Genomic DNA, 15446 nt, shown 5'->3' on the forward strand with positions numbered 1-15446 from the left:
AATCGCAGTGTTGCTGTGCGGCTCCGCGTACGACAAATCTATATATTGTGTTCCTTCCATCCTGAATATCATAAGCTAAACCAATCTTGTGGATGAACGCCTTTAAGTTAAACCTCAAAAATGCGAGGGGTAAAACTAGTCTTGCAGGAGACATTCAATCAGACACTGAGCTGATATTCAGGTAGTTACTGAATCGTTTAGATTAGGTGTCACTAATGTTTAGTGGGAGTCGGGAGCCATACACTGCCTGCCGAGGTGCCATCACAAAGCTGCTTCATGTCACTGATGTGACACAATTAAAATCCTCTTGCATGTGCTGCACTCAAGTTAAGAGAATCACCCACAGAGGGAGAGGAGGAGGATTTATTGTGTAAAAAGAAGGATGAAGAAAAAACTACATCCCATTAAGTTGGTCTTAATTCATCATATCCATGATAAAGCCCAAATAATTTGATGCTAACGTTTACCCCACGAGGCTACAATCTTCTATCAGCGACAAAGTCAGCAGCTTCTCAATGACCACTGGCCATATGTGATATTTACAAATGCTGTTTTTTGTCTGAGGATTAGTTATGCCGCAAATGAGATTTATTGTTTGACACTGGAGACTAATGGAGACGCTGCCGCGGGACACCATTGGATTTTTAAGACAATGAAGAACCTTCTGGCTCGAGGCGACGTGGGACTGACAGTGGTACGGAGAGGAATCAACATCAATAATCTTTCATCAAGTCCACAGTGGAGCACTTTAGCACTGATACCATTCAATAAATAACTGTAGGCCATCGTTCAGCGCTGAACTGGCCGAAAAAAGCAGAGGATGGATTCGGGAGGAAAAGACTTCGCAGTGGAAGGAAAAAACAAAGAATTGTTCATTCGGAAACATAGATACAGTCACGATGACTCCATATGTGCACGTTTTAGGTGTCTTCAAAAGCCAAAGAGCCACAGTATACGACCAGCACTTTCACGATTTTGTACTGAAAATCACTAAAAACCCATGGACAAGAAACATTCAACTTTGGTACCTGGTTATCAGACATTACTCAGACTTCTTCATGGTAAAGTGAGCTTCTTGTTATTTATTTAAGGAAGTGATATGAGTTCACGCTGCACCTTTTCTGGTGCGACATTATGACGCACGTGGAACTTCCAGGCGATGGTGTGTAAATAACCATCAAACGTGTGTCCACTTACTGTTTTTTTAACATCTCAGGAACAACATGCAACAACAACGTTTCTGTGAATTGTGAAATATGCAACACTGGCAAGACAGCGACAGCTTGGACCATGACTCAGTGGGTAGAAAAGCAGAAGGGCAAACTCCTCTACTTTACCCAGATTTTTAAAAAACTGTGTTTTGGTACAAAGAGGTTTTATTCATAATGCTGCCATTTCCTTAAAACTCATCTGACATAAAAAAAAACACACAGATGTGACCCTGAAATCCTAAATCCTCAATTCAGATGAAGCTTCAGCAGTCAGACTCAGTCAAAGTGAGGATTCTCCAGTGTTTGTGTCTCCATAGTGCAAAGATCAAATCTTAAAATTTCATTAATAGTCTTAATATTATCAGTTTTTTTTTAAAAATGCACCATGTATTTAAATCACAATTATATAAACTAAAGAAAAGTGACATGTAGGGCATGATTTGTTTTTTTGGCTTGAAAACTACTAAAATCATTGACTGGTTATAAAATATTTGTGTTCAGAGATTCGATTTATAAGAAAAAGGAAACATACAACAGCACTTTCTCTGATCAAATGTATCAATGTGGTGCCATCGATATCTAATTAGGTGACAGCACAACATGTATCCTGGTTCTATGTTAAGCCTTCACGCTGTATTTGATCATATTTGTGTAATTCTTGATTGACCTGATCGGTGTAGCAGCAGAAAAACGCGGGGGGGGGGCAACGGTCGTGGGTTTTTCACTTGTTTTAACAAAGTTATAACGCTGTGATGTTAAAACAGTGGAATGCCACCAGCGAGAGCCCACAGACAGTTTTCTCTGTGACAGACCGAGTGATGACCCGGCCCCGTGTGATGGATATGTGACAGGGCGGCTCGGGGCCCGAGGGCCTGGCTCTTGGGGGTGGGGTTTCGCCATAATGGTGTGCTTAATTACCTGCACAGCCACACAGCAGGTCATTAGTCAGACTGGGACGCAAGGTCTCACCTGTCACCAAGAGATAAACAATCCTCCTACCAGATCTGGGGACCTCAGAGGGAAGAGAGGCCGTTGAGGGGAGTTAGGTCAGGGAAACATAGGATGAGTGGAAAAGTGTACATTTCTTAAAGGGCATGTGTTGAAAAACACCATTTAAATCCACTGATGCAAAGCAGCAACAAAGGGTTTAAGGAGGTTTTGGATTTGGTTGGGATAGCATCTTTTCTTGATTATCGTGACACGTCAGGTGACAAACTTGATGGATTAGGAGCAGGACATGGTCTTTATCTGCTAAGTGCAAAATGTCACACTCTGAATTATGGGTTTGGAGTCAAATACAGATGGAAATATGAGATATTATATCCTACAAAGAAGAGACAGCCAGATAGAGATGCCAACAAGGCACTGGCTGAGGCATTGTAATCACTGTGTACAGTACGGACTGAAACATAAAACTGTATCCCTGGCTCCACACTCTGACATTTATGGACCCCTGGTGCTTCTTATGGGGCATTTTGTGGCGTGAGAAGCCTGTGCTTAAATGTGGCTGGCAAATAAACGGCGACTAACGTAGAGAAGGCCGCTCTGGCTTCTCGTTGTATAATCTCTGCTATGGTTCATTAAGCGCCACCTTTTTATTTGCAGACGGGTGCTAACCTTGTGCTGTCGCTCCCCGGCTTGTTGTAGCCTTCCAGGGCGCCCTCCCAAACGCTGTTGGCCATCGCGTTCCCGATGGCGGTCATGACCATGCTGAGCTCCACCGGCCAGTCGTCCAGGTCCAGGGAGCGGACACGGGACAGGTGGGTGCCCAGGTTCCTGTGGATGCCCGAGCACTCGATGCACATCAGGGCGCCCAGGTTCAAACTGGCCCAGTCTGGGTCTGCATGGGAGAGGACAGAAAAACGATTATGACGATAGAACAGGAGTGAAGCTTTGCCTATTACTAGCTTCGTCATACATAAAGTCGTTACCATCCACGCAGACAGTTAGATCTCATAGTAGTTTCAGTTGCCGTTGTGGAAATCGGAATCTGTTGCAAGAAAGCTACACTGCCATAGATTGAGTTATTCCTGTGGTAAACGCTGCTTCTAGTTATGATAAGAAAATAAACTTTTATTTAAATAATTATATACCTAAATGATTGACTTTAGATAAACAAGAGTAAAGGTACAACAAGCAGTATCCATCATGTTTAGGACTTGAGGCCAAATGCCCGAATTTCTGAACATAATTTTAGTTTCTTATTATAACAAACCCTTTATGTGTGAGACATCAGGTTTTCAGATGACGACTCATACTCACTGGGTGCGTCACAGTCCACACAGAAGCTGTTCCCCCTCACGTTACGTATGGACTGAATGGCCATTGCATCACTTTGGCTTCCTAACCGAGACTGTAAAGGAACGAGGGGAAAGAGTAAGTCAGCAGGAACTAATCATCAGAGGGGTAAGACAAGGAAAAAAAAACATTATAACCGGACTCAAACCACAGACAAGCAGTGACGGGGAGGGAAGGAGGAAAGGAGGGAAGGAGGGAAGGAGGGAAGATGTGTTTGAATGTCTAAGGGAGAGACTGAGGGCAGAGGGAATATGAAAATGAGGCTGTGTCTCCCCAGTACACTGACACAAGCCGTGTTCTGTCTCTGATGTCTGTCAGTTCTAATAAGAGATTGCCCACACTGCAGCGCACCTGTCTGACAACCTCCCACATGTGACAGCTTGTAGTGGGTGAGGAGGGGCGGGGGAGGGCACAATAAAGGTCGGAAAACGAGGGTGTGTGTGTGTGTTAGAATGAAGCAGCAGAATTGCAAAATGATGACACTGCTGTAATTAAGATGATGATCGGCCCAGAACCCCCTGTCCAGCTCGACTGTACCTTATTTTTTATGCTCTCACACGACTGCAGGCTGGCGAAGATCTGGCTCTCGATCGCTTGGACCCACAGCTCTCTCTCCTCGTACGTGGACGCTTCAAAGTTCCACGTCTGACCCGTCAGCGACACGATGATGAACTCAAAGGAATCCTCTTGCTCTGAAAGACACAAACGAAAAATGGATAATTAGCACTGAATCAAGAATGCACTGGGTGCTGTTTCTATTTTTTGGACAAAGCAGACTCTGGGGGAGACGTGTGTTGCACGTGGTTTATTTCTGCTGCACATGCGTGTTAGAAAATCACCTGTCACCACACAGAGGAGGCACATGTAAGCTGGAGCAACACACACGCAATCTGACTCTGCAAATCATCGGCGCAACTCAGTGATTGAACATTAATTGAAGAGGAGCGTTTATATTTTTTTGTAAATAATCATTTTTAGGAACAACCACTTGGTAAACTACTTTATTTGAGTTTTTCTCCAACTCATAATTATATTTCTAATTATTCTGCTGGCTCACGAAATCCTTTATCTTGTTGATTGTCACAGGACAATCTTCCCTGCACCAGTAAATATAGATGCCCCACGAGTTTCTCTAATTTTGAGTCATTGCTTTTCTTCTCGCCACTGGTTACGACACGTGCACTACCTTCACTGTGGAGTGTGGGGACGGGTTTGCAGAATATCTTTTTATTGATATTCAGGATCTGGTCGGGTTCAGTCACGTTGCCTGGGCTGTCTACTTGATTTTTCACACTCTATATGTAGAGTCCCTTTCATGTTCAGGTCAGGCCTGAGCTCCTCTTGTCATCTCAACTCCCCTCAGATTGTCTCAGTTAGGCTAAAGTTGGATAAAGTTTTGTCAGATCTAATATGACAAGACAATGTCTGACAATCAGCTACAGTGATATCAGTCAAAGAAAGAACAAACAAACAAACAAACAAACAAACAAAACAAAAATAACACAAACATTTTGAATCAGGGAATCACAGCTTGTTTTTAAAGAAAATATAAATATCGCTAATATGATTTTAAAAGTAGACATTTTGCGGACATCAGAATAGTGAGTTTGAAATCTCACTAAATATCTTTCTCAAAGCAATTTTAGTGAGTTTAATCATGAATTAATGTTAATGTGTTAATGTCTTTTGCAGGCCATGTTACAGACAGGTAGTTTTGGTTTTCATTACTCTGCAAACTCAACTAGATTGTTTATCCAACTGAAAACCACCCTTGTTGTGTATTTAATTCTTTTTTTCTGAAATGCATCTTTTGATACTACGCAAATGAACTTGACCTGAAACTGGTTTTAAAGACGGTGAATCGGAAGTGGCTCCGTTACATCCGCTCTTCGTGTTAAACCGAGACTTATGAACATGTCACCTGTCGTTTCCAAACAGGAGGTCTGACACGACATATGTTCCAACACATGCCGCAATGCCTTTGCCGCTCGGAAGCAATTCATTAACTCGGTACTGTACAATGTGACTCGTGTAACATCTCTGGTCTCTGCACATGCTTGAGCTCATAGCCAAATGATTTGTAATTACCTAATTATGTCTATGCAAATAGTCGTCTCATTTGCATAAAGCATGTTTGGAGGACTGCAGACAGACACAAGGGGAATGTTGTTTTTTTTATTTGATCCACTATGTCCTGGAAATAGTTCTGCTGATATGTTATTAATGTTGTGTATTAATCACCATCATCATTTATCACTTAAAGTTGTTTTTCATTGCACTAATGTATTTAGACTGTAATCCATTCTGACATTTGATGAGCGCTGAAACCTTTAATATGGAATTAAACCTGTATTCATGGTAATCTAATGATATAATGATACAAAAATATCTTCAGACAAATCACCAGTTTAAAGAAACAACTACACTTTGTATTTACGATCAATTCCCCCCCCCGCTGTGAGACGTAGCTCCGTGCCACTTAGATGACAGATGTCTGACGGACGCCACTAATGTAGCGATCCCCGTGCTGCGGTGGAGGGGCGATCTCTTCAGGGGGAAAGCAATAATCCAATTAGCTCGACACCGACTTCAATTATCTGATTTAGCTTGTGAAATTGACTACAGGTCACAGAGAATCAATAAAAGACTTAGGAGCCTCTTTATTTAGACTCGGAGGGAAAAAGTCTTCTTGTGGGTGCAACGTTTTGAAGCCATGGCACGGATTAAAACATCAAAATGGTCAATTTAAAAAGGAACCTAAAGGTGACAGAGAATAAAAGCAAAAAATACACAGAATAAAGATTACATTTAAAAAGGAAAAAAGCGTGATTAATTAGATTACATCGAAAATAAATCAATTTCTTTTTCTCCAACGTACCTGCAGGTACATAACTAATGCATTTGATTAGAATCTGTGGCTCCTGGACTCGCACGTTGTTGTACTTGTGTTTTCATCTTTTTAAAAAACCTGAACAAAGCTAATTATTCTGTTGGCTGCCCAGGCAATAAATTGGAGGCATTAAAACACTTTCATTATGGAGATTAAAAAAGCGACGGATGGCTGACTTTTTAAACTGATGAGTATACGAGGGAAAACAAATCTAATTCTCCATGCATAGTAATGCACACGGGACACGGTGGCCACTAAAGAGACAGAGGAGCCTGTGCAGCAGGGAAGTTTTATGTGTGACACAGGTATCGTCATTACATGCAGCTCCAGCTCGCGTGTGTTACTTTTTCTGTCGTGTGTGGAAACTCAGCTCCTTGATCCAGTGAGTCTGCTGCATGTAGGCTTGCAGGTCACACCCACGCTAAACCTGAACCGGAACATGTCACAGGTATCACCGTCATCTTACAGGCACCTGCCACGATGAGCTTGTAAAAGGGCCATTAGCGCTTCTGTTATTACTCAATGGTTGCAGTTAGAGCACGGCCGGCACAGGAACCATCACCTTGTCACATTAACACGAGCATTAACCTCCTGACCACATCCATCTGCGAGCCCACAATCAACAAGTTCGTACCAATTAGAAATAAATTAACACGACTCTGCGAGTGGGCGGACAAGAAAGAACACAATTTAAAGGCAACAGAGGGAGCCAACTGTGAAGAATGAGCAAAATATGATTTTCCTTAATTAACATGGCATAATAAAAAGGAAATTAGAGTGTAATGGCCATAGAGCTACAAAGAGGAATGAACGGATGAAGATAGTCATCGTCCACCATTTACAAGGATCATAAAACAGTTTGGGAACAGCTCAGTTACAGATGTTGTGCTTGATGGCTTCTGGCAGCAACACGACAGCAATTCATTAAAGTGAAATAATAAATCACTGCCTCACGATACAAAATGGGTGGTAAATATATTTCAATGTTTACTGGCTGCAGTGGAAGTACATCTACTTAGTTAAGTTTAGAAGTACTTGTACTTTACTTGAGTTTTTTTTTATATTTAATATAGAAAATTAGATATATATATATAAATATACAACTAATTTATCTGACAGGTGTAGTTACTGCTTATGTTTTAGATGAGAAATGTACATAGAAATGATATGTTGAGTTTATAAAGTAGAATTATTGTTAAGGATGAAGTGATTTCAACCTTTTTGACTCCAGACAAAAAGAAGAGTCTGGGGGGGGGGAGACACGTGGCTAAGGCCCAAGTCATAACTGAACCTGCAGCCATTGCAGGCGCCATCTGAACCAGGAGAGCTGCTGGACGCCCCGTGTACAGAGTCAGAGTGCTTTTTAACATTTCAGATGTCTTTGAGTTCTCAACTGAGAGATTTTATCACTTAAATCTGATAAAATACAATGATCCGGTGGATGTAAGCTAAGCTAATTGTTGTTTTATGAGTACCTACAAACTTAAGATAGAATTTCCCACTGAGTTAATTGAAGTCATTAAATGAACAATTTCCCCCTTTTTAAAAAACTGTAAATCATCCATGTACAGTACATCTTTGACCTGAAAATCAAACTGGAACGTGAGAGATAAGAGGGTGACCCGAGGACGGTGATCCCTCTTTTGCTGTGCATGTGCAGCAGATGCACCGCAGAGGACCTGTGGACCAGATTACCACCTCAGGGTTTGTTGCTGAGCCCAGCTGGGCTGTCTATACATTGGGCAGCTACACAGCATCTATTCTGTCTAAGCCTCCCAAAGACCTCTGGAGGACCGGCGTGAAAAACCCGTGGAAAGGACTTAGCAAACAGCTCTTAGCCTTGAGGACTCCATCGTTTTTTCAATCCATTTGTGTGTGAACACTTGGCTGAAATGATGACAAGGTGCAGAGGTGCAGGAGGTGAGCGATTGTTGTGGTGCGCGGGACGTGTTTTGTTGTGTCGTATGCATGCATCAGGCAGTCACTTAAAGAAGTGCTCGCCGTTCCCGTGAATTAACGAGCAGTTGGGAAGAACAGGCCAAGGCGGTGCCATCTGTAAATGTCACAGGCACTGCTTGCTCATTTTACACATCATTAAAGCCAATATTCCTAACCTGTATCAGAGCAATCAGGAGCAGGCCATTACTGCGACAGGGGCCCCGGGGGAACCACGACCAAACTCAGAAAGAAGAGAGCAGGGAGGGAGAGGGAGAGGGAGAGAGAGAGAGAGAGAGAGAGAGCACACTCTATCTATCTGAAACACACACACACACGATTCTGAGCACTTTTAGAGGCACACACTCACACAAACAAGATGCACACCTTCCAACAATAAACAAACACATGAAATCAGCAGCAACACCACCAGCCTAATAGCTAGTGCATTTAACAACAGAGCCGAATGAAAACGGGACCAATTATACATATATCTGTGGGCAGTGTGTATGGAGCCCAAATGAGAATCTTGTTATTCCTTTCCCTCCGTTCTCTGGCGCTCACAAAGCTAAGCCATTACAAAGAGTGGAGGCTCCAGGGACAGCTTTCGGAAATGAGAGCGAGTCGGGGAGTGACAAAACAAAGTATTGAGATAAACACCCACCATTAGCACAGGCAGTTAAACCTCCATTTCCTAATCCTCAGCTGGACTCCAGAGGATATTAACCCTTAGTTTACTAAGGTAAAGGACGATACTGGATTAACTTGTCCTCTCAGTGCAAACTTCACATTGTTATTGATTATTGACAGTAGGTGCAGGTTCATCTGTCTTGTAGTGGAAAGGGGAGAAATCTTGTTCTCCATCAGTGGATGAGTCAGAACCATCAGGATTTTAGCACAACATGTTTTTTTTCGGATTTAACCTTGAAAACCTTCGTAGCGACTCACGCTTGAAGACCTTTTCCATCGACCCCAATTGAACGTTATGAACAGAAAATTGGGTCTAGACATTTTCTTGATTTTTCTTTTACAAATATGAAGAAAGCAGCAGGTCATGCAGAAGGACCGGACGTAGAAACTCCACTACAGAAAACACTTTTTTTTAAATATAGCATATCAGCCAATGTCAGCCCTTATCGTTAAAAAGCTCTTGACTCTCATTGTCTTTCCAAGTTGACATCTTCAGTGTCTTCTACGCACATTACACCTCTGAGGTTATTATTTTTGTTGGTTTTTTTCAGCTTTGCGTCCGTCTCCTGTTTTGCGGCTGTATTCTCACGCTTGCATGTTTTTGCGGACATTTACCCAGAGGCCCCGGCAGGAAGAACTGATGAGAATATCTGGAGCAACTGACGTGGGACATTTGCGTTCCCACATACAGCCCAGACGGATCCTTTCAGGAGAACGTCCAGACTTCAGTGCATGTCTGAAAGCAGCTTGATCGTATGATGCTCCTCCTCGTCTTCATACAGTAAAAGAACGGGTCTGTCAGCAGCTGGTTTATTAGTTATTCAGATGAAGATGTTGAGCTGAAGCACGCTGGTTAACTAACTACTCTTCAACCTTCTATTATTCTCACAGTATTACACTGCAGTTTCAGTTAAGCACCATCGTAGTGTGAGGATGCTGTTGTTTGTTTTGTGTATTTAAGCAGAATGGCAATAAATTTAATTTTAAACAGGGATTTGACTGATGTATTAACGATTGTGAAAACATTTACACAAACATTATGTGCAAATTCAATCTGTGATCCAGACTATTTAATTAAACTTGTAATTGTAATGTCTTCGACTACTGTGTGTCTAAAATATTATCATTAACATTATCATCATCCTTTTAAATTTATGGATTCCCTTCCTCTAAACATGAAATTTAGTTTCTTCCTCTAATGACTGAAACAATCCAGTGGAGGACCCCTTTAACCACTTTAAACTGAGAAATAAAACTAAATTTCAGCAAAATGTATTATTCAATTCTTCCAATTTAATTAAAAATTGCAAAAACAAACTTAACCACCCTCAGTTATATGAGTGAGTTCATAGCTCGAAAGTGCACGCCCTGCTTCCTTTTGTCTGTTATCTTCTAGTTTTGTTCAAAAACGATGAGATTTGGTTAAATGTGACGTCTCTATCTCAAATTGCATCAAATCACATTGTGCGATACAGATGTAAATCAAGACCTTAACACCTGCTTTACATTAGAAGCATTGAGACAAACACTCGGCTCCTGTTTTCTCCCTGATTTCTGTGACCTTCGCACATGTAAATATCTTCATCCATAAATATCTAAGACTCAGGGAAGGAGCCTCTCGACACAACTTCCCTCCGTTCCTGCTCCTCCCTCTCTGGAACCCACCAAAAACAATGAGTATTTGATACACTTTCTTTAAAAGAGAAATACATTAATGATGCTCCCTGACAGTCTGCATTAATCAGAGGGGGCTCCCCCTGAACACAACTCTTTATCGGCCATCGATTTTCCAGTGGGTTTATGGCGAGCGACACACCGAGAGAGCTCGTCGCCGGGTGGCTGCTGGGAAACACATTACGGGGCTGTCAGTTGTCTCGCCATGCATCCTGCATCATTCTTTAAGCACATGAGAAGTTCATTACAGCACACAGCTCTGACAGTGCATAGGATATTAGGGACTGTGTCCATTGTGCATATCCTCGGTGGAGGTGCAGACGTCACAGAGGATTCATAACGATCCAAATCCAGCTTTTAAAATGGATTTAAAATAAATTTGGCTTCACATTGATGAAACAGTTCTTTTTTTTTTTTTAAGCCAATGCAAGATAGGCTGTGTTTAAACAATTTATGGTGCTGTCTGAAGCACAGGGAGAGAAAGTGCATTTAGGGTGTGTCCAAATCCACTCATGTTGGTTTAGTTGCACTTGCTCCATAGCAGGTTGCAATTCTAAAGGCAGATTTCCCGAGATGAAAGGATTCCACCAAAGCTCCCTGAGGTGGAGCAGTGGAGCAGGTGAACAGGCGGTTAATGGAGGCACATATTTATTACCTACGCTGTTTGTCCGTCTGTGAGTCATCAAGAATACGCAAAAACTACTGAACAGATTTCCACAAAAACTTGGTGGAGGGATGTGGTTGATGACGCTTCTATCGTGGGACACACACAGAAGACACAGACGAAGATGTCTGGAAAGTTTGTAGTGAGAAGGAAATCACGTTATCTCCGCAGCAGAGTTTATATGTCACTTCCTGCTTCACCTATAGGCAAACAGCACCGCACACAGCTATACAATGCAGCCACGGAGCATAACACCAAGTTAAAGATCTCTAAAGTGATCATGAGAACATTTTATTGCTTCATTATGACACTGTGTTGCTCATGTGCTGTTCTATTGTAATTATTTTGATGATCTGCCCTTAAAAAAATACTGAGCCACTGATTTCAGAGCAGGTTGTTGTTGATAAATTGATTTACGCCCCTGAGCATTCAGAGGGATGCAATGGGCATTTTACTATTATATCAATATGGCCGCTGGATAAAGTGTCACTCTTTGAGGTGTAAGATCAGGCCCTGTGCAAATATAGTTCACTATTTAGCCTTTTCTAATCATAAGGAGGAAGTTGAGGTTGTAAATAGTTCTGTGATTTTCTGCCACTTCAGCAGCCGAGCAGAGGAGACTTACTGAGCACTGTGGTGCCACATTGGAAATAATGGCGCAGCTACAGTTTCTCCCTTGAACATCCTACACGTTCCATGTTGGCCAAAATGATTTCTCACCTTAAGACACTCACACTGTTTTGATTGATGATGCTTCACAACTACTAAAATTCAATTTCAGCCTGCATTGCACGCTTCTGATTGCCCCGTAAATGAGACAAACTGATAGCAATTTATTCAAGGATCCCACCTCCCCTCTCTCTCTCTCTCTCTCTCTCTCTCGCCTGTTCTTTCAACGTGAGACACAACTCAGATCCCAGACGTGGGCGAATCCAATATTTAAGTGATACGTCTGTATTCCAAAGCATTCAGCAGAACAGACAAGTTGATGCTAATAGAAAACCTCACAGAGAACAATGAAAAAGATAGAAAACAATGAGCGCGTTTGATAACGTGAGGAACATTCACAATCTGCCTCCTCCAGTCTGATTGCTCTCACACTTCCTCCGACTTAGGTTATGGTGGATGTAGGACATTTATCAATGAGATCTGATAATGTTTCATAATACCAGCCATCACTCACGTGTAATTCTGCCAAGAGACACCCATTAAGAAAGTCAGACAGTTCACAGACTTTGTGTGAGGGTGCTGGCAGTGCAAAGTCTGTTTAATGTCCGGTTCCACTGATTCGGACATTTGCGTTCACATAAAAAGCTCCTCTGGGTAAAGTGTAGAAAAGTTCAGGGGGAGCAGTGCATGTCTGAAAGCTGCAGTTTTTGTGGAGCCTCCTTTTAGGTCTAAACTGAGGACTCCTGCGGAAACAAGCCATTTTGGAAAAAAAAGTCACTAAACGGTGTCAGATAATTAAACCTATTTGTGCCAGTTCATTTTGAAAGAGAGAGTAAATGATGGAACTCCCAAACATTGGCTTCCTGACCAATTGCGTAACTCGATCACAAACAAACTCGGGGCAGTAGCGCTGGAGTGTGGCCGGACCGGCCTCACACAGCACCACTTATCTCACAGCACTTATCTCCGAGATGCTGATGATGTTCGCTCCGAACAACAATGTGGTCAACAGACCCATTCATACTTTAAAGAGCAGCTGTCAGAGACCATGATAAAAAAGTATAATGATTATAAATGCTGAGCCCCATTTAGGAGGCGTCAATGCCATTGTTGTTGTTATCCAGCGTATCAATCTTGTTGATTGATCATCGCTCTGGTGACATCAGTTTTATGGCCTCTGAAATGCGTCTCAGTGTTTTCACAATGCCATCCAATTAGGGCACTCAATTCATCATTGGGCTGGAGAATCATTATTAATTGGGTGGAGAGCCGACTGCCACTCCCCTGCTGAGAAGGGCAACGGCTTCTGGAGATCAAGCTATTCATACAGCAGTAAAAAGAGATGGGGGCTGTGACGGTGCACAGAGCAGGGGGCCGCTGTGGAGATACAAAACTACATACCTTTATGTACCTCACAGACAAAGCCAGTCAGAATATAGAGGATTCGATATTTGTTTTCATGATGAGAGGAGGAATCTGGTCAGGGTTGATTTCAAAGTGGATCACTGAATCAGTGAGTGGCTGCTTTATGGCTGCACTCACTTCGTTCAATACAAAGAAGTAATAAATGCATAGAAATAACTGAAACACAAAGAGTTTACTACTTGCGCTCCACATACAGATTTACAAATTAATTATTCTTGATAGATTTGGAAATTTAAATGTGAATGTTTGACCACAGGCGTAACCCGTGAACATTTCCTAATCTGCTGCAGAAGTTTTGGTTATTTAAAAATTAAGCAGCAGCGAGACTTTATTTTTGGTACCTTCATTGCCTGCAGATAAGCCGTCTGGCTTTGTGATGCCCGTGCTCTTTTTCCGTCTGTGTTTCTTGCGGTTGGCATGAGGCGAAGGAGGTGGCTCGAGTTTCGGACTGGTCGCGCTGCCGATGCTGGAAGTTGTTGGATCACTCATCCCGTTAGCTGAAAAGAGACAAATAGAAAAAAAAAACATCATTGTTAACTAATATAACATAAAATAAATTGCTTCTGTTTTTTAAATGCCCACTAATGAGTTCAGTCCAGATCATTGAAGTTTCCAAACCGTTGGGAAATGTTGCTGATTCACAAAGAAAATATTTACAATTTTTACCTGGGAATAAAAATGTGTAAATGTTCAAGATTGACCATTTAAAGTGAAAGTGAGGAGAGGGTATGCATGATTGTGAAATGACACAGAGCATGAATAATGAATGACATTATTAAACCTCATGCAAAACAGGGGCAGACTTGTCACACATCACAAATGAGTGGTGGAGTTGGAAATGGCTGTGAGTGCTCCAAAAGTAACTGTGTGACTCGGGCTATAGACGGACGACAGGTATGAGGCCATCAGTGAACAAATGGTTACCTGAGTTAGCCCGCAGCAAAGCTCTCCATATGACTGTCTGCGAGTGACAGGGGGGCTAAGAGCCGGCTTTGTTTCTTGTAAGTGATTTTATAAATGTGATATTAACCTGTGCTACCGTTGGGCAAAGGGATAGAAGGCATGGGACGATAGGAGGGGGTTGTCAGCTTGCCATCTTTCTGATTTCCTGACATTTGACATCACTTTCCCTTCTTTCCCCCTCCGGATGCCATTATGAATCTGGGAGCGGGGGCCAGGGGCCTGGGGGAAGGAGGGAAGGGAGGGCCGGTAGATGGGCCCCATATTGCTCTCCTCTTACCACCCTGTGTGGTGCTGGCAGCCTCCTCCATTGTCTCCCATCAAAAGCTCATTGTAGTGTGGCAAACTCCATTCATTTCCCCGTGCACCGTCCCAGCCCCAGGGGTGGAGTGCAGGAGGACAAGGGGCTCAGGGATTATTGCTGTTGTCGTTGCCAGTTGCACATGCTATAATGTGCGGCAGTGTGCCATTAGCCAGTGTACAACATTAGGCCTAATTCGGTCATTACCTTTAGGGAGATGGGGCTGTCTTGGAGGAGGGAGATGGGCTCAGCGGGGGACTGACGATGATAACGTGAGGGAAGAGTGGAGCTCTGGAGGCCCGGGGACGCATTGTTTGAGCATGGGCAAGATATAGGAGACAACACCTGAGACAACACATTGCTACGTCCATACTTAACTTCAGATTCATCATGAGAGGAACTGATGCTTACAAGAATTACATTTCTGGGGGAAATAAAAAATCCATCTGTAATTTGTTTGATGCCGAGAGACCCTAGCATCAATGTTTCAGCATTAATAATCATGTGTTACTTGAAAAATAGTCATATTGATTATCTGCCGTCACATTAATAAACATAACATTGGTGCGTGTGCTGTTACATACATTAAGCTCTCTGGTGTTTTGAATGGCAGCACACAGCCACACATGTAGCAGCTCTTAGCCGAGGCGTCTGTTTCAATTTCCCTGCTCTCTTACAACAGCCCCCCTGAGACGAGTCATTAGCTGGCTCAGACAGCTGGGGGCACAG

The 15446-nt window shown here is 42.6% G+C and overlaps 1 protein-coding gene across 3 annotated transcripts in view; it reads right to left on the reverse strand.

Moving 5' to 3' along the window:
• agap3 (ArfGAP with GTPase domain, ankyrin repeat and PH domain 3) overlaps positions 1 to 15446 on the reverse strand; it is a 112926-nt gene that overhangs the window by 9879 nt on the left and 87601 nt on the right. For all 3 annotated transcript variants that reach the window (XM_069510988.1, XM_069510989.1, XM_069510987.1), the window contains exons 13-16: positions 13798 to 13953; positions 4047 to 4201; positions 3474 to 3564; positions 2829 to 3051 (exon numbers count right to left, since the gene is read on the reverse strand). In XM_069510988.1, the coding sequence (XP_069367089.1) occupies positions 2829 to 3051; positions 3474 to 3564; positions 4047 to 4201; positions 13798 to 13953 (625 nt within the window). The remainder of the gene's footprint in view (positions 1 to 2828; positions 3052 to 3473; positions 3565 to 4046; positions 4202 to 13797; positions 13954 to 15446) is intronic.

This window comes from Paralichthys olivaceus, chromosome 16, assembly GCF_024713975.1.
Source record: "Paralichthys olivaceus isolate ysfri-2021 chromosome 16, ASM2471397v2, whole genome shotgun sequence".
Classification (NCBI taxonomy): domain Eukaryota; kingdom Metazoa; phylum Chordata; class Actinopteri; order Pleuronectiformes; family Paralichthyidae; genus Paralichthys; species Paralichthys olivaceus.